We start from the raw sequence: 25,274 nt of genomic DNA on the forward strand, positions 1-25,274 counted from the left end.
ACTTATGATGAAACTAGAGTCAAAAAATATTTACCATGACCTAGCTTATCCAGGAATCAAAACTACCAGAAAATTGCTTGTTGATAGTCTGGCCTGATTTGCAGCATTGTTGTCACAAAAGGGCAAGATGCTGTTGAAGCTTGGCAAGCAACAAAAATATCCTGCCATGTACCTGTTCTTTTTCCTCTTTCTCTGCCGCTTCAGGACATTTTGCTCATGTCCAGTTGGATACTGTAGGACCTCTTGCTGTTTCTCAGGGTTTCTGTTACATCATAACGGTTATCGACAGGTTTTCACGGTGATCTGAAGCTATCGTGGTCACGGAACATTTCTGATTGTTCTATTGCTCGGGCTTTGATCGTGCAGCATCCCTCACACTGTTACTGCAGATAGGAACAAATAGTCTGAAAGCCAAGTATCTGCAGATATATTTTGTTTGTGCAGGTATGGCCATATCTGTATTAGAAGCTACCATCCTGCAGGTAATGGATTGGTAGCGCACCTACACTGCACTTTAAAGGCGGCCCTGGCTCTTCACTCTGAATAATGATCTTAGGCCCTCCCCACGGTTTTGCTTGGCCCGTGTGCAACATTAAAGGAAAATATCAGATGTTACCCCACCCAACTTGTTTATGGTGAAACTCTGAAAGTTCTGGGTGATTTCTTTTCTCCTTCCCCCTACCTGGTATGCAACTTGGGGACTTTGCATTTTCCTTACACAAATTGCAGTCATATAGGAACACATTTGTGCCTCTGGACCTTGTGTGTTACGATTCAAAACCTGTCTTTTGTTCATTGTGTTCCTGCTCTTTTGTCTGGGTTACTGATTTTAAAAAAGCCTATGGTTCTGTCAGTAGAGATAACACTATTCAATGACCAAGAAGGATTTGGAACTGACAATCATTAAGCAAACTTACTTATGCAGCTTCCATAGTAAAATTTTTTGATGAGCTATAAGAGACAGGGGGATGGAGTGTCTCCATTACTATGCAATTGCATTTTGAAGGAAGTAGTATGAGAATGGAGAAAGAGAATAGATGAAGGGGCCATGAATAAAGTGAAACATGTAAGAAAAAGAGAGAACCTCGAAATTGATTGCTTAGCTGTTGCTAATGATTTAGAAATCTTAACGAGAGCCTACCAGATGAAAAGAAATGTATAAACATTCTCCAAGAGGCAGCAGAAAAAAACTGGATTGCAAATTTTGTTTTAAAATACCATTTATATGACCAATACTAAAGGTGCATCAAAACACATGGAATCAGAATATGGAAAATAAAGTAAGTTGCAGGATTTAAACACTTGGGAGAAATAATCCAGCTAAATTCTCAGAATAAAACAGTTAATGTAAATGGTGCCAGAGGAACGGAAACTGCACTCCACCTAACAAAGAAGACATACAGAAAAAAATCCTTAACCAATTAATACCATAACAATGTAGTCAATGAAAACAGGCACCTTTATGCCTCAGAGTGCCTCACCATAAACATAGCGAAACAGTTAGATAATTTGGGGAAGAAAGAAAGTTGAATTTGGAAATTTAGAAACAATAAGGAGTTGTTTGGAAAAACTGAGAATAATGAGAATACAATATTCTATCCAAAATTTTTGGGACTGGTTGAAAACCTTACCTTTGGACTAATGGTCACCGTCACCCTCGAAGTAGTTCCCATCTGCATGTACACACTGGTGCCAATGCTTCTGCCACTGGTCAAACATTTCCTGGAAGTCCTGTTCTTTGAGGGTGTTTACCACCGCCAGCGATTCTTGTTGAATCCTCTCTAGAGTGTCGAACCGACGACCTTTCAACTTGAGTTTCTGTTTTGGGAATAGTGCGAAATTGTAAGGCGCCAAATCTGGCGAGTACGGTCGGTGGGGTACAACCGCCATGTTGTTTTTTGCCAAAAAGGTCCTGGTGAGCAAGGATGTGTGACAGTGTGCATTGATGTAATGCAGCAGCCAGTTCCCTTGACACCAAAGTTTGGGCCATCTTCGCCACACATTTTCACGGAGCCATCGCAAAACGTCACAGTAGTATGCAGAATTCACTGTTTGGTTGTGTGGGATGAATTCTTTGCACAGTTCCCTCAGTATCAAAGAAAACGATGATCGTGCTCTTCACTTTGCTCTTCAGCTGTCTCGCTTTTTTGGGCCTTGGAGAGCCACTTAAACACACGCATACGGCTCATGCTCTGTCCCCCAAACACTTGTCGAATCATTGCATGGGTCTCTGTAGCACTTTTCCTGAGATTCACACAGAATTTGATACACATGCACTGTTCTGTTTGTAGATCCATCATAAAATTGCCACACGCCAAGAAATAGAGTATTACGGAAATCACTGTGAACACGCGACACTTCCTCCCAGCTGAATGCCACTCTGCACACTGATTCATCAGACAGGCAGCTCTCGCCACCTGGTGGTGCAAAGATCTACTACTCCTACTTTCCAGATGGCAGCACCAACCCCGAAAATTTTGGATTCCACCTCGTATTATGAATACAGAGAAGATGTCGAGTCACTGACAGGCACAGCTAAACGTGTGAGCTTTTGGCCAAAATGCCTTCTTCTAAACTAGTCAACATTAACACAAGCACAACTCACACACACATGACCACTGTCTGTGGCCACTGAGGCCATCCTCTCTGACATCACATCCTCATTCGTTGTGGACGAACACTGACTCATTTTTTCAGACAAGCAGGTGTGAAATTTTAGTAGATAAAATGATAAGCAAACTTCATCACTATTGGTCTGCTTTCAGCTGACAGTTTGCATAGTGACTGATAGTGAGAAATGAATCAAAAGTGTAGCACTAGCTTTTTACATTTATTAAATAACTTCTTTGCAAAACACTATTGTATATTAGGAATACGACATTAAAGGTGGCACTATTTTAAACAGATTGATCCTGTATTTGGATGGATGTAGATCTTCATGTAGCCATCCTGATTCAAATTTTTCATCCTTTTCTTGAATTACTTGAAGCAGATATTATTCCTACTATAGGGCTATGGCTGACTGCACACACCATCCTTATCAAAGTACACATGTAAACAAGGGCACCCATATGATAGTTTTTAGGAGGTGAGGGAGGAGCAGGGCCTAGACCTAAGGGTATGAAGTATTTTTAATAGTTTGGAAGATGGATGGCATCTTATAAGTAGCCATAAAAAAGTTCCAGCTGTGACCCTGTAAGAAACCTACATAATACTGACTTTTAAATCATTTTCTTGAAATAAAAGCAGCTGGGGTGTGCAGCCCCACTTGCCCCCAGGCATGGCCACCCTTGCCTGTAAATACATACATTTTTGTATATATGAGTAATCTACTTCATTCTCAAATTGGACTGCCATGACATGTCCAATGCCTGTACAGAAGTGGACTGGAAGTGAATGTAACTACTGCTATGTAAATTGAAGGTAGAGGGGGAGAAAGGAGAGGAAAGGAGAGGAAAGGGGAGGGAAGGAATTATTGATATGAGCTGCATCAGGACTTTATGTGGAATCAGTGGCAATAAGTGATATCTGTGTCGGACAAGCACTCGAACCCAGAGTCTTCTGCTTACTAGGCAGTCGTGTTAACCACTGCACCTCCCAGATGCAGTGTTTATCACAAATTTGCAGACTGTCTCAGCATGCTCCGTGGCTGACCCAACCTCCCAACTACTGCTACCTATTCACTGTCCCCTTCGATGCCCTCTACGCTTGCTAATTTTAGATTTCCATTGGAGGTCAAATGTAAATGTGCATCTGCACTCGAGATTGTGGATTCATTACCCTTAGAAGTGAATCATTTGTATGAATGCGTGGTATCCTATCAGACATGTCTGAAACAACAGGCATAATGCATTCCTATAAAACTATTACTGTTCTATTACTACTACTACTGCTGCTACTATTACTGTAATATGTTCCAAATCAGAAAAAGTGTTTCCCCTGCGGTGTTTCGGCTACCCCGAGTTTGCCACTGTGAGGGTGGATTGTGCTGCAGGTGCAGTGGGGCCCCACGGTGTCACTGCCACAGCCGGGAGAGTCTCCGCCACCGGGCCCGCCCCCCGGACACAACGTGCGCCTCTTCGAGGTGCGACACGGTGACGCGCGGGCCGCCGCCACTGCAGCCACTGACCCCACCCTCAGGCAGACCTCTGCGGTGCAGAAGCAGGCAGAGGCTCGCAGCTCCCAACACCTGCCATCTCCGACAGTGAGTACTGGCCGCGCGAAAGGTCCTCTGTCATTCCGTTTAAAGTACTGAAGTTGTGTCAGAAATTTCTGTGCTAACTGGATGGAGAGCTCTGGTGCTGGAACATAGAACTTCTCGTCTGTGCAGGTATCCCTCATCTTCGTGTAGCCGAGTGTGAAGTTCCGGTAGGTCTGTTTGTGGATTGTTTACTTTGTTTCCACGTACAATGATGACCCAAACATTGTGATCACCTTTTTAATAGCATGCAGGTCCACCTATGGAATGCAGTACAACATCAGTTTTGTGTAGCACAGATTCGAAACGTCCTCGATAGGTATCTGGACGTATGTGGAACCAGATAAATGTCATTGGATGTGATACCTATCCTGCTTCACACAGCAATCAAGGGAATAATTTAGGGACATCACAGAAAACGTAAGTCTCCATGGTCAGATGTAGATTTCAGTCATCATCCTATTGAACTGGAATCCAGTGTGTTGACCTCCGTGTCACCTTGCTCGGTTACCTACTTCCTCGTTCTGTGATGAGATGTGGACATCTGACACTTTGTCACCTTGTTGCATGGTTCTCCAACTGCTTTCCATAGATGCTCAGAACAATAGCATGTTAACAGCCGACCAACTTCACTGTTTTTGACATGCTTATAAGGGGGTACCCCCCCAAAAAAAGCTGAATTATTTTTTTAATAGCTATATATTTTCAAATTGTTTACAAAACAACCTTATCCTCTTCAAAATACTCTCCACTACAACTAATACATTTGTCCCACCAGTGCTTCCACTGTTTGAAATATTTTTGTAGTCATCTTTATAAATGTCTGACAGATTCTCTCTCGTTTTTTCTTGACTACTTCAAAGTTGTCATATCAGTGTACTTTCATGTCCCTTTCCATGCACGGAAATAAGAAAAAGTTCCATGGAGCCAGGTTGGGCGACTAAGGTGTGCAGGGCAGTGAAACCATGCCATTTTTAGCCGAAACGGTCTAACAGACATGGCTGTGTGTGCAGGTGCATTCACCTGGTGGAAGAACCAGTCTTCTGTCTGTCACAAGCTCGATCTCCAAGATAACCCACTAATTAGATTAGATTAGATTAGTACTTGTTCCATAGATAATGAATAATACACTTCGTAATGATGTGGAACATGTCAGGTTAATAAAATGTGTCTATACAAGATATTACATTACACAAAATATTACATGACACTTTTTTTGTGGGGGTTGGGGAAATTACCCACTTACAATATCCAAAAATTCATCTAATGAGTAGAAGGAGTTGCCTTAAGAAATTCTTTTAATTTTCTTTTAAATGCTTTATGGCTATCTGTCAGACTTTTGATGCTATTAGGTAAGTGACCAAAGACTTTTGTGGCAGCATAATTTACCCCCTTCTGAGCCAAAGTTAGATTTAACCTTGGGTAGTGAAGATCATCCTTTCTCCTAGTGTTGTAGCCATGTACACTGCTATTACTTTTGAATTCGTTCAGATTGTTAATAACAAATTTCATAAGTGAATATACGAGGGCTATCCACAAAGTACATTACGTTTTGGAATTAAAAATAAATAAAGTATTGGAATTTTTTTTTATTTTATACAGATGAAAGCCACACTTAAATACTACTTTTCTACATAGTTGCCATTTAAATTAAGGCACTTATCGTAGCGATGGACGAGCTTGGAAATTCCTTCATCGTAAAATTTGGCTGCCTGCGCCTTTAACCATGTGGTTACCTCTTTTGGGACAGAAAAGATGTGATTTTTGTGGATTTCCTGGAAAGAGGCACTACAATAAACTCTCAAAGGTATTGCCAAACTCTGCACAACCTCAGAAGAGCAATACAAAACAAGCACAGGGGAAAGTTGGGCTCAAAGATCTTGCCGATTCACGACAACGCCCGGGCCCACATGGCAAATGCCACTCGTGAAGTTCTCGAATCTTTTAAGTGGGAGTTGTTTCCTCATCCGCCGTACAGTCCTGACCTGGCACCAAACGACTTCCACTTATTCCCAGCAATGAAGAAGTGGTTGGCTATGCAGCGTTTTGATGACGACGCACAGCTTCAAGAAGAGGTAACCACGTGGTTGAAGGCGCAGGTGGCCGAATTTTACGATGAAGGAATTTCCAAGCTCGTCCATCTCTACGATAAGTGCCTTAATTTAAATGGCAACTATGTAGAAAAGTAGTATTTAAGTGTGGCTTTCATCTGTATATAATAAAAAGTTTTCCAGTACTTTATTTATTTTTAATTCCAGAACGTAATGTACTTTGTGGATAGCCCTCGTATATATTGTGAGGCTTCAGTGAAGATCTCTAGCTCTTTAAGTAAGTGTCTACAGCATGATCTTGGATGAGCTCCAGCAATTATTCTGATTACATGCTTTTGTGCAATGAACACTCTTTTACTCAATGATGAGTTACCTCCGAATATGATGCCATACGAAAGCAGAGAATGAAATTAGGTGTGGTAAGCTAATTTACTGAGATGTATATCGCCAAAATTTGCAATGACCCTAATCTCTGACAGTTGATCAATTTCCTGTCAGTGGCCTGTGAGAACAAGCTCTTGAATGTTTTCAATATTTTCATCAATTCGTGCAGTTGATAGATGTCCAGAATGAGGTTTGTCATCAATCGACATGTCACCATTTTTAAATTGACCAAATCACTCAGACACTTGAGTTTTTCTGACAGTGTCGTCGTGATAAGCTGTTTCACCATTAAAACAATTTCAGCAGCATTTTTACGAGTTGAAAACAAAAATTTCACAGCTGCACTTTGTTCACTTACATTTGCCATCATAAAAAACAGAACAAGAACAAACCAGCACTAGCAAAAACAGTCACTGCAGATGAACAGAACAAACCAGGTCAACAGCACAGGCGGCACTCAACTGGCAATGAGTTGCGCTATACACCCCTAGCGGCAGAAATGCATACTGCAAAAGCTCCACCCACAGCAATGTTATTCCGGTCTTTTTTGGGTACCCCTCGTATTCCTAGGAGCTAAACCATAACAATCTGCCTTTTGTCAAAGTTTCTAATATCAGTAGATGTCCCCATTAGTGGCCTGTGTCACAAGTAGAATGATTTCCCATTCGTCTTGGCTCCACTTTTATACATTCTTTACTGTTTCATATGATTGCAATGCCACCAGAGAGCATTCAGTCTTGTGGTGAGCAGTGGTCATAATGTTTTTGGCTAATCAGTGTATAAACCTTATGTCTGAAGTAGGGAACTATTATATCAGCACAAGATTGTGATACTTCATCAATAGACATTCACATATCCAGAATAATTCCTTCCTTCATACAGCCTATAATATTTTAAACACTCTTACGGATCTGTTCCTGGAAATGATAACAGGAAATTTAGTGTTGCAGAAATATTTTATATGCTTTGTGTCTTACTGTATATATTCTGCAGGAAATTGACAAGCATTTGCAATACTATTCTCGATATCTATTACCTCGCACCTTGCATTCGTTTCTGTGCTGGCAAAATACACCACATGCAGGATGGTCAGAAATAGTCTGAAAATCTTGTAAGGCTGTTGCAGGGTAGGTTGCGATGAGAAATAACTGTTGGATAGATTGTGCCATTTCCTAGTTAATTAGCATTGAAGGTAATCCTGTGGTGTATTATTTTCACTTCTGTGGTCAGCTTTTAATGGTAACCTCTCTTGCATTGAAACTTACTGGCAGATTAAAACTCAGTGACGGACTGAGACTCGAACTCTGGACCGTTGTCTTTCACGAGCAAGTGCTCTACTGACTGAGCTACCCTAACACGACTTGTGACCTATCCTCACACCCTTACTTCTGCCAGTACATTGTCTCCTACCTTCCAAACTTTATAGAAGTTCTCTTGTGAAACTTGCAAGACTAGCACTCCTGAAAGAAAGGATTTTGTGGAGACATGCCTTTGTTATAGCCTGGGGGATGTTCTCAGAATGAATTGGGCACATGTCATAAAAATATCATCAAAGGTGCCTCAGAATTTGCAAGAAAATATAATAATTTAGGGGGAAAGAAATACATAACAGCTGGAAAGGATACACCTGTTTTGTTACAGCCTGACTAGCTGGTACCAGTTCTATGCTGTGTACCATGCTACAAAATGACTAGTGTGCCCTTTTAAGGGGTGATTAATATTTTATCAGTGAGCTCATTATTGATACACCCTATACTTAAGTGCAGTTCACTATATAGAATTTCACATCTGATAGTTCACATGGATGAGCTGCTGAAGAATGTCCAGTATGACGATCATAAGGTGCAAGTAGTTGAGCAGGATTCTGTGTGTTGCAGCCACCACTCAAGCCAGTGGACGTGTCACCCCTGCGAGAACTGCCCCCAGAGCAGTCCCCAGTACAAGTGTCACCTCAGCCACCACCTCCAGTACCACGCCCACCACCCCCACAATCGCTGTCCCCTTCGCGGAGGGGCAGCCCACCCCGGCAGCGGACATCTGCTGCAAAGGCGACCTCCCGGGGCAGACCTGGCCGGCACGCTGCTTCCAAGACACTGAGAGGTCACCCGCTGGCCGTAACACGTAAGCTGTTAACAGCTGTGCACTTTGCATACTGCCTCGTACCTGTACCTACTTGGAAAAGTAGCTCACAGTTGGAATGGAATGGAGGAGTGGTTTCATTAACTGCACTGATGGAAGTGGAAAGTATTATGCTGTGCAGCACAGTTTCATATTGGTCAAATATTGTGTAGAAGCTCATCACTTAGTGGGAATTAAATGATAAAACTTTCATTCCATTCAAACTTATGTCTGTCATCAAGACCATGGACACACTCTTTTTATTCAAATAAAAATGAAAAAGTCACAATCTAAATCACATTTATTTTTGCATTGTTGGAGGTAACCAGTTTTGGATATATAATAAACATAATTTGAGCAAGATTACAGACTGCAGTAGCACCGTAAGTTCCAGCTGAGTTGGTGATTGGTATCTTATGATATTACCTCTCAGTTCCAGGCAAGGGCTCCTCATGCTGTCAGAAATATTGTCTGATAATTATTTGTTTGTAATTTCTGCTACCAGCCACTTTTACTTTTATTTGTTTTATGTTTAATCTAACATGATACAATGAATTTCGAACATGTTCTGTTCATTATCAAGCATTTTACATACATACATACATACATACAGAGAAATGTTACTTAAAAATAAATTTTCTTAAATCAAATTAACCTAGAACATTTTGTCCACTGTCTGTTACTGTATTGGCTGGTGTGACATTTGGTAGGGAGGGTGGTCAATGGATGGCCTGAAGTCAATGTCAGTCATATCTTCTGCTGGTTTTTCTTGTTGTTGGTTATGTGATGTCACACCAGCCACTACAGTAACAAAAAGTTGACAAAAAGTTCTAGGTTAATTTAGTTTAAGACATTCATTTTTAAGTAACATTTCTCAATATATATGTATGTATAAATGCCTGATGATGAACAGAATGTGTTCAAAATGCATTGTATTATGTTAGATTAAACATAAAACAAATAAAAATAAAAGTGAATGGTAGCAGAAATTACAAATAAGTAATTATCCCACACAGTCACAGTTCACAAACATACCCACTATTTCCAGAATGAGAAACATCCCCCAGGCTGTAGCTAAGCCATGTCTCCGCAATATCCTTTCTTTCAGGAGTGCTAGTTGTGCAAGGTTCGCAGGAGAGCTTCTGTAAAGTTTGAAAGGTAGGACACGAGGTACTGGCAGAAGTAAAGCTGTGAGGACGGGGTGTGAGTTGTGCTTGGGTAGCTCAGTTGGTAGAGCACTTGCCCGTGAAAGGCAAAGGTCCCGAGTTCGAGTCTCGGTCCGGCACACAGTTTTAATCTGCCAGGAAGTTTCGTACCCACTATGGCCAAAAATAATTGTCAGATGGTAGTTCTTATAGCTTAAACTGGTTACCTTCAGTACAACAAAAATAAATTGCAATTTGCACTGTTACTGTTTTTTTAACCCTTTTGTGGTTAGAATTTCTTTTATTTACATTTGAAGAATAAAAGGTCAGAATATTTCTTCTACTATAGTCAACTTCGTAATGTTACACTAGAAATAGTACTGTGATTGAAAATAAAGTCCAATATTTTGATTTTTGAACCATGTTACAAACTTCAGTTAAACAGTAGCGGCACATTACACAGCGTATACTTACCTCTTGATTATTAGGTACACAATGGGGAGGCAATAACCATTTCAGTGCAAATACAAAGCCTAAAAGGTCTTGCATCTAGGATTTCCTCCATGCATTCCACCAAATTATATGATTTTTCATTTCAGTCTACAATATTTCTTATTACATAAATCCATTACTAAAAAATTTTAAGCTGACTGATTTTGAAAATGATTGAGGTGGATCACAGGTGTCTCAAAAACTTAATTAAGGTCCATATTTTCATTTGAACCTAGGATTTTCAAAGTTAAATTATTTGTAGAGTTGTCTATCAGGGTGGAAAATGTAGGAAAAAAAGTATGAAAAGTCAGTACAAAAACACATTTATTCTCGTGGCTATTGAATACATGAAATGTCGCACACAAATTTTTGACATAACATTTCAAGATGGCTTTGACATATCATATACCACTGCTTTCTACATTCTAAGAAGTTTGTTGGAGTCTATATGTATCACTAAATACAAATTGTGTACAAACCAGTAGAATTATTGAAAATTTTAGAAATTTTTGAAAATAATGACTATGATGGATAAGAAAATGCAATAATAGTGTTATTATACCAATAATGGAAATTTCTGGATTGAAAAATATGTAAAATAAAGGAAAGGAACCACTCTCTTATAGAGGATTAGTGGGTGGTGCACAGACACATTTAACAGAAAACAGTTAACACTAGGTTTAAATACTAACAAAGAGATAGAGGGGCTGGCCAGTACTTACCTCAGCTCAGTACAGCCGATAGATTCACAAAACGGAACAGAAAATTTACATTCCTAGCTTTCAGAACTTTGTTCCTTCATCAGGGAGGAGAGAGGGGAAAAAAGGGAAGAAGGGAAAGTGGATTCAGTTACTCACAACACAGGTTATGAAGCAACGGGGAAAGGTAAACAGGGAGGGTAGCAAGGATGGAGGCATGGTTGTCAGAGGGAAGCCAAAGATATTCTACTGTTAAGTACTGTGCCAGCCTCAAACCAAAGAGGATGCATGATTGTTGAAGTTCCAACAGAATGCCAAAAAAAAGTACTCTGTTATTCACATGGCTTGGAAATAAACTGCCTCTGAATGTGATCTAGAGGAATTTCTTGCTGTATCTGAGACATTTGCTATGTTAGTTCATGAAAGTTGCTGGGTGGAGTGTGGTACAGAAGTATGTTTCCTCCTATTGCATCGCAGGTATACTCTCTGGATGACAAACCACAGGACCAGACAGGCCAGTCACGAATCTGTACACTCATAAAGGCATCTGTGGTGTGAACTGCAGCATAAGGTCTTGCATTATCCTGCTGAAGTATGAAGTAAGCTATTTGATACTGTAGCAGACAGAAATGCACTACAGTGCAGTGCAAGTTGTGTGGTTTTAGCATGTAATTTTGTAACACTGGTAAAGTGCTTCCACGCCAGCTGCTGAAGATGCTGTATTCTATGAAAAACTGTTTCATATTCTGGGCATCTGCATCTGTTGAAAGGTATGGCGTTACGAAGAGCTCTGTTAACAACTGGTAAAATTGTTGTTTATTGGAACGGAGTTGGTGCCATGGCCTAAAGCTGCATCATCTGGTGCAACCTACATGGTAAACAGCAATGTACAGTGTCACCACTTGTTAAAATTAAAATTAATAAAAGACTGTCTAAAATATACACACAACATTAAGAGGTTGTAGGCGTAACCATTGCTCCTAGTCAAAATGTACTGTTCACTGAATATTGTCAATACTATGGTGAATGAAGGGTAATGAAGACATATTCCGTTCAATTATGACAATTTGCTGATAGGTGAAACTTGCAAAAATTTGCCTGCATCTAATAAAGAAAACAAAAGAAAGAAAAATATTTTGTAGTGAGAGGACACTAAAAATACTTTTTTTAAAAAGGCCTAGACGGACTATCGAAATTGTCACTGCTGACATAATTAGTCATGGCACTGTGCAAATTATTGAGTGGAACATATCAGATTGCTGTGTCTTATCGGCACAACAGCAGGGCAACCTAGTGTTGGACAAAGTAAAAATGGCCCACATGAACGACTGAGAGAGATTAGCTCGCTGGCTAATGGATGCTATCAAAGTGGACAGTGTTACATTGTGTACTCATGACTAGGAGTCCTGGGTTGCTACCTTTACAAGGGAGACTAATACAGAATTTTATTATGTACTAATACCTAATTGTATAAAGAATCAAAATTAGCCAGAATGCAGTGCTTTAATTCTAATTGGTTATTCACTTACTTTTACTTTACTTTTTCGTGTCCAGAAACTACAATGCATTGGTTTCCGGTGGTGGAAGGTTTGGCCGCTGTCCCATTGGGCAACGTTTCCGGGGAGCACCGGCATTTTACTTTCTTATTGGTTATTCAATGTGAAGTATGCATTTTCTTTCTTTATATCTAAAAATTTCTGCTTCCAGTAATACATTCAAAATATGACTTTTTTCTTTTCTTTAAAACATTTTAAAGGGCTTGTCATGCTATGTTCCTCTTCTATACGTAAGTGTGCTGTTAATGCAGACTGGGGATAATTTCAGTTAAGGTGTTTGTGAAATCTTATTTTAAATGATGTACCAGTTTGCACCATATATTTCGTAGGGCAATCATTTCATGTATTGCTGTATACATATGCTTCATTTATTTATCACTGCTTTTTCCATGTGCCAGAGTTTTCTAGCGAGATCCAAAAAAAGTAAACTACTCTGGAATAATGTTTTCTGGTCTCATATATCTACCTATTTTTTCAGATGTTGCATCCAGGTATGGTATTCTACAAAAAATAGTGTCCTTTTGTCTGCTTAGCTGGTCTAAGCATTATAAAATCTCCCTCTGATCCACTTTGGGAAAGATTTTTCTTTTTTAATATGCTTCTATTAACTGCATTAATAAATTCTGGATTGTAACCATTTTGATAGGTTATATACTTTATGATCCATACCCGTGGTCTAGGGGTAGCGTCTTTGATTCATAATCAAAACGTCTTTGGTCCCGAGTTCGATCCCCGCCACTGCCTAAATTTTGATAAATAATCAGCATTGGCTGCCGAAGACTTCCGGCATAAGAAGTCAGCCTCATTTTGCCAACGGCCTTGTCAAAGAGGGCGGAGGAGCGGATAGAGGTCCAGGGCACTCTCTTGTCCTAGGGTTGGGAAATTGCCCCTAAAGGTGGAAGAATCAGCAATGATCAACGACATGAGGATGCAGAAGGCAATGGAAACCACTGCATGACACGTAACGTGTATCCACAGGACATGTGGCCTGTAATTGCAGAAGTGTCATGATGATCTCTCCATTGGCAAAAGATTCCGGAATAGTCCTCCATTCGGATCTCCGAGAGGGGACTGCCAAGGGGGAGGTTACCATGAGAAAAAGACTGAATAATCAACGAAAGGATAACGTTCTACAAGTTGGGGCGTGGAATGTCAGAAGCTTGAACGTGGTAGGGAAACTAGAAAATCTGAAAAGGGAAATACAAAGGCTCAATCTAGATATAGTAGGTGTCAGTGAAGTGAAGTGGAAGGAAGACAAGGATTTCTGGTCAGATGAGTATCGGGTAATATCAACAGCAGCAGAAAATGGTATAACAGGTGTAGGATTTGTTATGAATAGGAAGGTAGGGCAGAGGGTGTGTTACTGTGAACAGTTCAGTGACCGGGTTGTTCTAATCAGAATCGACAGCAGACCAACACCGACAACGATAGTTCAGGTATACATGCCGACGTCGCAAGCTGAAGATGAACAGATAGAGAAAGTGTATGAGGATATTCAAAGGGTAATGCAGTATGTAAAGGAGGACGAAAATCTAATAGTCATGGTCGACTGGAATGCAGTTGTAGGGGAAGGAGTAGAAGAAGAGGTTACAAGAGAATATGGGCTTGGGACAAGGAATGAAAGAGGAGAAGGACTAATTGAGTTCTGTAACAAGTTTCAGCTAGTAACAGCGAATACCCTGTTCAAGAATCACAAGAGGAGGAGGTATACTTGGAAAAGGCCGGGCGATACGGGAAGATTTCAATTAGATTACATCATGGTCAGACAGAGATTCCGAAATCATATACTGGATTGTAAGGTGTACCCAGGAGCAGATATAGACTCAGATCACAATATAGTAGTGATGAAGAGTAGGCTGAAGTTCAAGACATTAGTCAGGAAGAATCAATACGCAAAGAAGTGGGATACGGAAGTACTAAGGAATGACGAGATACGTTTGAAGTTCTCTAACGCTATAGATACAGCAATAAGGAATAGCGCAGTAGGTAGTACAGTTGAAGAGGAATGGACATCTCTAAAAAGGACCATCACAGAAGGAAAACTTAGGTACAAAGAAGGTAGCTGCGAAGAAACCATGGGTAACAGAAGAAATACTTCAGTTGATTGATGAAAGGAGGAAGTACAAACATGTTCCGGGAAAATCAGAAATACAGAAATACAAGTCGCTGAGGAATGAAATAAATAGGAAATGCAGGGAAGCTAAGACGAAATGGCTGCAGGAAAAATGTGAAGACATCGAAAAAGATATGATTGTCGGAAGGACAGACTCAGCATACAGGAAAGTCAAAACAACCTTTGGTGACATTAAAAGCAACGGTGGTAACATTAAGAGTGCAACGGGAATTCCACTGTTAAATGCAGGGGAGAGAGCAGATAGGTGGAAAGAATACATTGGAAGCCTCTATGAGGGTGAAGATTTGTCTGATGTGATAGAAGAAGAAACAGGAGTGGATTTAGAAGAGATAGGGGATCCAGTATTAGAATCAGAATTTAAAACAGCTTTGGAGGACTTACGGTCAAATAAGGCAGAAGGGATAGATAACATTCCATCAGAATTTCTAAAATCATTGGGGGAAGTGGCAACAAAACGACTATTCACATTGGTGTGTAGAATATATGAGTCTGGCGACATACCATCTGACTTTTGGAAAAGCATCATCCACACAATTCCGAAGACGGCAAGAGCTGACAAGTGCGAGAATTATGGCACAATCAGCTTAACAGCTCATGCATCGAAGCTGCTTACAAGAATAATATACAGAAGAATGGAAAAGAAAATTGAGAATGCGCTAGGTGACGATCAGTTTGGCTTTAGGAAAAGTAAAGGGACGAGAGAGGCAATTCTGATGTTACGGCTAATAATGGAAGCAAGGCTAAAGAAAAATCAAGACACTTTCATAGGATTTGTCAACCTGGAAAAAGCGTTCGACAATATAAAATGGTGCAAGCTGTTCGAGATTCTGAAAAAAGTAGGGGTAAGCTATAGGGAGAGACGGGTCATATACAATATGTACAACAACCAAGAGGGAATAATAAGAGTGGACGATCAAGAACGAAGTGCTCGTATTAAGAAGGGTGTAAGACAAGGCTGTAGCCTTTCGCCCCTACCCTTCAATCTGTACATCGAGGAAGCAATGATGGAAATAAAAGAAAGGTTCAGGAGTGGAATTAAAATACAAGGTGAAAGGATATCAATGATACGATTCGCTGATGACATTGCTATCCTGAGTGAAAGTGAAGAAGAATTAAATGATCTGCTGAACGGAATGAACAGTCTAATGAGTACACAGTATGGTTTGAGAGTAAATCGGAGAAAGACGAAGGTAATGAGAAGTAGTAGAAATGAGAACAGCGAGAAACTTAACATCAGGATTGATGGTCACGAAGTCATTGAAGTTAAGGAATTCTGCTACCTGGGCAATAAAATAACCAATAACGGATGGAGCAAGGAGGACATCAAAAGCAGACTCGCTATGGCAAAAAAGGCATTTCTGGCCAAGAGAAGTCTACTAATATCAAATACCGGCCTTAATTTGAGGAAGAAATTTCTGAGGATGTACGTCTGGGGTACAGCATTGTATGGTAGTGAAACATGGACTGTGGGAAAACCGGAACAGAAGAGAATCGAAGCATTTGAGATGTGGTGCTATAGACGAATGTTGAAAATTAGGTGGACTGATAAGGTAAGGAATGAGGAGGTTCTATGCAGAATTGGAGAGGAAAGGAATATGTGGGAAACACTGATAAGGAGAAGGGACAGGATGATACGACATCTGCTAAGACATGAGGGAATGACTTCCATGGTACTAGAGGGAGCTGTAGAGGGCAAAAACTGTAGAGGAAGACAGAGATTGGAATACGTCAAGCAAATAATTGAGGACGTAGGTTGCAAGTGCTACTCTGAGATGAAGAGGTTAGCACAGGAAAGGAATTCGTGGCGGGCCGCATCAAACCAGTCAGTAGACTGATGACCAAAAAAAAAAAAATACTTTATGACCAGATATTCAGCCATTTGAGCTTCCCTAGTAAGGAACACTTCATATATACAATTTAATACGGTTCACAATGCAGTGGATTTATATTTCATTGGGTGACATGACTGACTGTGTATAACAAGACCTGTCATGATTGGCTTTTAGTAAATATCCAAGACAATATTTTCATTTTTTACAATCACAATTCAAGGCAATATTTTCATTTTTACCAAAAATGGTAAAGTGACATTCCCAGCACACTGCCTAGTAAATTGTATCTTTTGATTCAAACTATTTAGATCCACAGAAACTGTTGACTTCCACTGTTATTATCATCATATAATATGAGAACCTAATCAGCATATTTATTGTTGCTGTTGAGGTCTTCAGTCCAGAGACTGGTTTGATGCAGCTCTCCATACTACTCTATCCTGTGCAAGCTTCTTTGTCTCTGAGTAACTACCACAACCTACATCCTTCTGAATCTGCTTAGTGTATTCATCTCTTGGTCTCCCTCTGCAGTTTTTACCCTCCAAGCTTCCCTCCAATACTAAACTGGTAATCCCTTGATGCCTCAGAATGTGTCATACCAACAGATCCCTTCTTCTAGTCAAGCTGTGCCACAAATTCCTCTTCTCCCCAATTCTACTCAGTACCTCCTCATTAGAAACATGATCTACCCATCCAATCTTCAGCAGTCTTATGTAGCACCACATTTCGAAAGCTTCTGTTCTCTTCTTGTCCAAACTGTTTGTCATCTATGTTTCCATTCACAGCTACACGCCATGGAAATACTTTCAGAAACGACTTCCTGACACTTAAATCTATACTCGATCTTAGCAAATTTCTCTTCTTCAGAAACGCTTTCCTTGCCAATGCCAGTCTCCATTTTATATCCTCTCTACTTCGGCCATCATCGGTTATTTTGCTTCCCAAATAGAAAAACTCATTTACTGCTTTCAGTCTCTCATTTCCTAATCTAATAGCCTCAGAATCATCTGATTTAATTTGACTACGTTCCATTATCCTCATTTTGCTCTTGTTGATGTTCATCTAATATCCTCCTTTCAAGACACTCTCCAATCCATTCAACTGCTATTCCCGATCCTTTGCTGTCTCTGATAGAATTACAGTTTCGTTGGCAAACCTCAAATTTTTTATTTCTTCTCCAGCATATCTATTCCATAAAATTAATCTTGTAGCATGTTGAGGGTCTTTTGGTCATAAACTCTTGCTCAAAGTTCATCACAAAAATATTTGCTATGCAATAGGCAAGTGGCGGGCCCTAGGCTAAGCCCACTTGTTGTGAGTAGAAATCACCTCTTAATTTAAAATAATTACAAGAGAAGGCCATCATTTCCTTCACCTCCATAGAGGGTCTCTCCAAAAAGGTATACAGATTCTCTGTGGTAATACTTTGCAATTTTGTACATTTCAATGTTTCATTGAAACAGTAGCAGCAACGTTGTTAGTGTTTCACGAAGCAGTTATTAACAATCCGTCACAGTTGTGGTACATATGTTTGGTGACTAGTTTCGAATCAGCTTGTTCATTCTGAAGCCTGGCCTACTGTGGCTGCTCTGAAAGCCCTGACTCATGAAAAACTCAGTGGGTGACACTGAAAAGCTCTCAAACAGCGAACTTACAATGCAGATGTGTCCCCATATGACTACCATATGTTTGGTCTACTGAAGGAGGCGTTAGGAGGGGGATGTTTGGATGATCACACTGTGGTTGAACACTACATGTGCAATTGATAACTGAGACAGCCAATTTTTTACTTCCATCAAGGGATCAGAAAGCGACCTGTGTGATGGAGAAAACATATTTCTGTTGATGTTTGGAAAAATAAGGCACTTGATTTGTGTAGGTTTTATGATATTCTGATTTATATTTCAATAACTTGTGTAGGTTACTGTAGCAAAGCAAAGATGAAGAGATTTAGACAAGATAAAGTAGCATGAAAGGCTGTGTCAAACCAGTTATATGACTAAAGGCCACGGTAACAACATGTCTGAAACAGTCCAACATTGGAATTGTGGTTAATGCAGTTTCTTCAGTGCGGCATCCACCCCTCGGTGGTTCCCGAGGGGCAGCCAGGTCAGGGCTTGCAGCCGCATCTGACACCAGTGGTCAAATTCGGATCACCGGTCGATCTCCGAGAGGCCGTCTGACCGCACGCCGTGGATCTCCGACTCGCAAATCGCCACCCAGAGGGGGTGTCGGCGCCCCCACAGCTCGCAGATCTGTTCCCGGCACGTCTGCACCACCCCCGGGTCACGATGCTATTCCAGTTGCCTCTCCAGCAACACGCCGAGCTCCTGCCAGGGTAGACGTTACGGTGACGTCACTGCCTTCCTCGGTCCCAGGGGGTCTGACCCACAGTAACCCACCCGATGCGCTGCTCCGAGAACTGTCAGCTGCAGCGGAAGCACGTCGTGTCACCAGTATACCTTCTGCAGGTGCAGTATCTGATAAAACAGTCTCTCTTATTTTCACCAAACTACAATAATGCAATTAATAATCGTTAGAAAACCTTATCAACTGCTACTATGATCTGGTTTGCATTCATTTTTCTCAATATTTTGGGAAGGAATAAGTGGAACTTTTTGTAATTTAAATTTGAATATTCATAACGAGTGAAATGTAAGGAATAAATGTTTTTATGTTACCAAGATAAACATGTATGAGCAAATCAAAGTTTACTCCTTATTTACTTAAACCATGATAAAATAAACTTACATTACATGAAATAAATCATTCTTTAATTAAACAGTAATAAAATATTCTTTTCATTGTATCACTATGTTGCTGCATAAAAGCATTACTCCACCGTAATAACCCATTTGAAGCACTAAACAGTGCAGCTGCAACATACTCCTGCTTTTCTTCTAACTTTCCACATCTTATTAACAATTATCTTTGCTAATTTCATTCAACAACTGACAGGAGGTGCATAACACCACCACATTACATGTCTATGTTCAACTACCCGCCACAGCTCATGCCCAAAATTTACATCAAAGATGTTGCAAAACAAAGTTAGCCCATTAGCATTTAGAGAGAACAGAAATTTGCTCATATCATATGTCCTATTTGCCATTTCCAAGTGTTTCAATAATCATTACTAATTATAATAAAAATTGCAAATTCAATTTGAACATAAAAATTAAAAAATATATTATAAAATATGTACAGTAATTTTGAAGTAATATGATTTGAGTGTAAACACTATCTATATATGCATTTTATACTAATACATATGTGAATGTGATGTAAATGTCATTTAAGTTTTAATAAGTCTGTGTAGGGGTCATGTTGTTTACTAGTGTGGTGTGTTGTGTTCTTCAGTGTGAAATGAGAATGTTGCATTAACCTTTGCCATTAGAATCTGAATGCATATATCTCTGCTAGCTCTGTTTGTTTGTTTATCTATCTATCTATCTGTGTATCTATATATTTTATCTATTTATTTGATGGAGCGAGTGAAGGCTACACATTCCTGGAATAATTCAGTGTGCAGTTTACAGAATGATAATTAGAAAATTAATAAACAAAACAATTAAAGAGTTAATAAAACCTGAAAATAATTGTGAGAGAGTAAATAACAGATTACAGAGAAAAGTTCTCAACTACTGCAAGAAACTCCTGCACAGAAAAGAAGGAGTGTTCCATAAGGAAACTTTGCAACTTGGATTTGAATACATGGGATTTATCACCTAGTTCCTTCAGTTCTGCTGGAAGCCTCCTGAAAATCAAACCTGCTGAACAGTGCGTACCTTTCAGTATAGTGACCAAGTGCAAATCACTTTTCTGTTCAGTGTTCACAGACTGGAAGTTGCAGTTCCTCCTGAATGAGTCCTTTTTCTGGGCTGAGAATATTCTTGGTGAACGCCCATTGTTGTTCCAAAATGTAGCACCATGTGACACAGTAGAATGAAAATAAGCAACGTCTGAGAGATCCACAGCACTGCTCCCAACAGCACATAAACTGATGCTGTATTTCTGGTATGGAGGGCAGTATCTAACCAGCCCAGAGACAGAAGACTTAAAAAAAGTTTTAAACTTAACTGATCAGACAACGTAGTAGTTTTCACGTTAAATGAGCAGACTAGTAACTTTGGAGCACAGAGTCAGTGCCAGGTGGCCATGTAATCCACACACTGCTGACTTAAGTCATGGCAGTAGAGTGGTATGCACGTTCCAGTCAACTACACGGAATCTGTGCAGTAAAGTGGATCAGTACGGAGGATCGAAGTGTCTATGAGGAATGGTACAGCACAGCTTATAGGGCCAGAAATGAGTGTCATGCCTTCTTGACAACAATCAGTTTCAAATCTGAGGGGAATTGTTGCTATTGGTGAACAAAGACTGATCTGTCAGTTTTGAAGCAAACTCTGTGGAATGAACTGCACTTAATGGAAGTTTGAAGCAGGATGTCTCCCAATTGCTGATAGTACCACCTAAAGCTGCACATTTCCAATGGACCAGAAAACATGGAAACTAGATGGTAGTTGACTGGAGGCTTCTAGTGCAGTCTGGTGAATCACAGTTTAGCCTCTTTTCGTATGAGGATAAGTCAATTATTATCTATAATTTAGTTATATTTTTGTTTATTTTCGTAGTACTGTCATTTTATGTTGATGACACATGCTTTGTTTATTTGTTGTTATATCTTTGCAATAAAAGCTGCTAGGTTAATTTTGTTATCACTGTCAGGCTGTTAATCATGGCTGCTCCACTGTCTGTATGCACCAAAGAAGAGCAACGTTCAGTGATCCGTTTTCTGTGGTCAGAAGGCGTATCAGAGGTCGAGATTCATCGAAGACTTTCGGTACGGTACGGGAACAGTGTTTAGCCACAATGCAATGGCTACGAATGGATTGAAAAATTCCGAGATGGTCACACAAGTGTTGTGCTGGGTGGAAGAGCCGGATGACCATTTACCGCCACAAATGAAGAAACCATTGAGCGTTCACGTGAAATGATTCTCTTAGACAGACAACAAACTATTGATGAAATGGCACACCGTCTGCAAATTAGTCATCGTTCTGCCCACCTTATCATCCACTACAGACTTAGGTTTCATAAGGTTTGTGCAAGTTATGTCCCAAAACAACTTACACTGTTGCATAAGGAAATGCACTTGGACATCTGCAAAAAAACAATTGGATCGCTATGGTAACAAAGGGGATCATTGCTGGTGACGAAACATGGATCCACAGGTAGATTTTGTCCCACAGTCCAGCCACAGAGGACCATTCTCCTTGTAACTTAGTACCATCTGGGACTGGAGCAACTGAATTACAGGGTTTTGATTACCTCTCACTGTGCCCTGAAATGAGAAATGTCCTGCCCACTATCGTTCCCACCCCTCCTACAGTGGTATTCCACTGTCCACCAAACCTATACAGTATACTCATCCATCCATACACAACCCCTGCTCCCAATCCCTTACCTCATGGCTCATACCCCTGTAATAGACCTAGACCTAGACCTAGACCTGTCCCATACATCCTCCTACCGCCACCTACTCCAGTCCGGTCACTAACATCGCCTATCCCATCAAAGGCAGTGCTACCTGTGAAACCAGTCATGTGATTTACAAGCTAAGCTGCAACCACTGTGCTGCATTCTATGTAGTCAAGACAACCAACAAGCTGTCTGTCCGCATGAATGGCCACCGGCAAACTGTGGCCAAAAAACAACTGGACCACCCTGTTGCTCAACACACTGCCAAACATGATAGCCCTCATCTCAATGACTCCTTCACAGCCTGTGCCATATGGATCCTTCCTACCAACGCCAGCTTTTCTGAATTGCACAGGTGGCAACTTTCCCTGCAATACATCCTACGTTCCCGTAACCCTCCTAGCCTCAACCTTCGTCAGTCACTGTCCTCACCCATCCGGCCCCCTCCCTGTTCCCATTCCAGCACTACACAGCCGTCATTTCACTGCCACACCCAGTCTTTTAATTTCTTGTATTTTTATTTTTATTTCTCTCCTTTCTGCTAGTTACCCCCCACCCCTCCACACCTTCTCTCCTACCCTCTGTCTAAACTGCAACACTTCACTGTCCACCACCCCCACCATACTATCCCTCCCCCTCCCTGCCACAGCCTCCTCCTTACCCCCACCCAGTCACCGCTCCCATCATGCACTGGCGCTGCTGCTCACAGTATGGTTTCAATTGTCTGAGACTGCAGACGTGTGCAAGTGTTCCGTGTGTGTGTGTGTGTGTGTGTGTGTGTGTGTGTGTGTGTGTGTGTCTATTGCTGACAAAGGCCTTAATGGCCAAAAGCTATAATTGTGTGAATCTTTTTGTTGTGCCTATCATGACTCAGCATCTCCGATATATGGAATTTGAATGGCATCGTAAACTTCACTTATTGATGAAAGGGTTCCATTAGACCTCATTCTGTTGTAACATGTATAATCTTAAGTATACTAATAAAATTAATTAAGGTAGATTCCTACAGACTGCACAGAGGAGGCACATTTAAGAGTAGACTGTTGGATGTCTGTTAACGTTTCACAAATTCCTTCTCCAGATAAAGAAATGTACACACACATTATACACACACAATCCAATACATGTCGTTACTGTATCTCAGGACACTAGGGCCACATTGGTGCGAGCGTTGATTTTGGCTGTGATGGGTTGGATGAGGAGGTGGGGGGGGGGGGGGACGCTATAGTGCTGCCTCTGGGAGAGTGTAGGTTCAGGATAGAGGGCTGCCAGATGCCTACATTCTGAGGGGAACAGGGGTGGGAGATAGGAGAGAAGCAGACAAAATGAGAAAGGACTATGCAGGTGCACTGGGGGGGGGGGGGGGGAAGAAGGCATGCGGGAGCCTGTTTGAAGCAAGGGACTAGTGTAGGTTGAGGCAAGAAGGTTACGGGAATGAGGGATCCAAGGGAAGATCGGAAAGCAATGAGAAATAATTTAATTACCAAAAAGTTTAATAGCTAACAAAGCAAATAATCTCAACTGAACATACATCTCTTACCTACTTTTCTACATAGTCACCAACATTCTTAACACATTTCTCCCATCATGGTACCAGTTTCAGTATGCCCTATCTGTAGAAGTCTGTCTGGTTGGAGCATAGCCATCTGTGGACTGCTGATTTGACTTCTGAATCTGTTGCAAAGTGTTGGCCAGCCAGGAATATCTTCATGGAACCAAACAAATGAAAATACAATGGTGCGAGGTCTGGACTGAATGATAGATGTTGGAGCATGCTTGCTGGTAATAGCTCCCTTGAAAGCAGAAATAATTTTGATTTAAACAACATTCCACTGTACTCGAATGTTGTCAGCAACCAGATGGTCTGGCAATGGGGTCACCTTTATCCCCCTTAATAGCAGAAATGTTCATGGACAAGTGGGAGACTAACTTTCTGAAGAGAGAACCACTTGCAAAACATGTTGGGTATTGGTACAGATACGTAGATGATATTCTTTGACTGTGGAAAGGTTCCAACAGACAATGCCATAAATTTGTGGAAAATATGACGCAGTGGCACACTAACATATACACTCCTGGAAACTGAAATAAGAACACCGTGAATTCATTGTCCCAGGAAGGGGAAACTTTATTGACACATTCCTGGGGTCAGATACATCACATGATCTCACTGACAGAACCACAGGCACATAGACACAGGCAACAGAGCATGCACAATGTCGGCACTAGTACAGTGTATATCCACCTTTCGCACCAATGCAGGCTGCTATTCTCCCATGGAGACGATCGTAGAGATGCTGGATGTAGTCCTGTGGAACGGCTTGCCATGCCATTTCCACCTGGCGCCTCAGTTGGACCAGCGTTCGTGCTGGACGTGCAGACCGCGTGAGACGATGCTTCATCCAGTCCCAAACATGCTCAATGGGGGACAGATCCGGAGATCTTGCTGGCCAGGGTAGTTGACTTACACCTTCTAGAGCACGTTGGGTGGCACGGGATACATGTGGACGTGCATTGTCCTGTTGGAACAGCAAGTTCCCTTGCCGGTCTAGGAATGGTAGAACGATGGGTTCGATGACGGTTTGGATGTACCGTGCACTATTTAGTGTCCCCTCGACGATCACCAGTGGTGTACGGCCAGTGTAGGAGATCGCTCCCCACACCATGATGCCGGGTGTTGGCCCTGTGTGCCTCGGTCGTATGCAGTCCTGATTGTGGCGCTCACCTGCACGGCGCCAAACACGCATACCACCAACATTGGCACCAAGGCAGAAGCGACTCTCATCGCTGAAGACGACACGTCTCCATTCGTCCCTCCATTCACGCCTGTCGCGACACCACTGGAGGCGGGCTGCACGATGTTGGGGCATGAGCGGAAGACGGCCTAACGGTGTGCGGGACCGTAGCCCAGCTTCATGGAGACGGTTGCGAATGGTCCTCGCCGATACCCCAGGAGCAACAGTGTCCCTAATTTGCTGGGAAGTGGCGGTGCGGTCCCCTACGGCACTGCGTAGGATCCTACGGTCTTGGCGTGCATCCGTGCGTCGCTGCGGTCCGATCCCAGGTCGACGGGCACGTGCACCTTCCGCCGACCACTGGCGACAGCATCGATGTACTGTGGAGACCTCACGCCCCACGTGTTGAGCAATTCGGCGGTATGTCCACCCGACCTCCCGCATGCCCAC

General features: G+C 41.4%; 1 protein-coding gene and 1 non-coding gene across 2 annotated transcripts in view; both read left to right on the forward strand.

Annotated features, from left to right (window-relative positions):
- LOC126210023 (serine/arginine repetitive matrix protein 1-like) overlaps positions 1 to 25,274 on the forward strand; it is a 264,901-nt gene that overhangs the window by 122,996 nt on the left and 116,631 nt on the right. Inside the window, exons 6-8 of the mRNA XM_049939127.1 lie at positions 3,995 to 4,204; positions 8,511 to 8,754; positions 18,669 to 19,079. Coding sequence (XP_049795084.1) covers positions 3,995 to 4,204; positions 8,511 to 8,754; positions 18,669 to 19,079 — 865 coding nt within the window. The remainder of the gene's footprint in view (positions 1 to 3,994; positions 4,205 to 8,510; positions 8,755 to 18,668; positions 19,080 to 25,274) is intronic.
- On the forward strand, positions 9,963 to 10,037 carry Trnas-uga (transfer RNA serine (anticodon UGA)). The gene has a single exon. It is a non-coding gene; the product is annotated as a tRNA-Ser (tRNA).

Source organism: Schistocerca nitens, chromosome 10, assembly GCF_023898315.1.
Source record: "Schistocerca nitens isolate TAMUIC-IGC-003100 chromosome 10, iqSchNite1.1, whole genome shotgun sequence".
In the NCBI taxonomy this organism is placed as follows: domain Eukaryota; kingdom Metazoa; phylum Arthropoda; class Insecta; order Orthoptera; family Acrididae; genus Schistocerca; species Schistocerca nitens.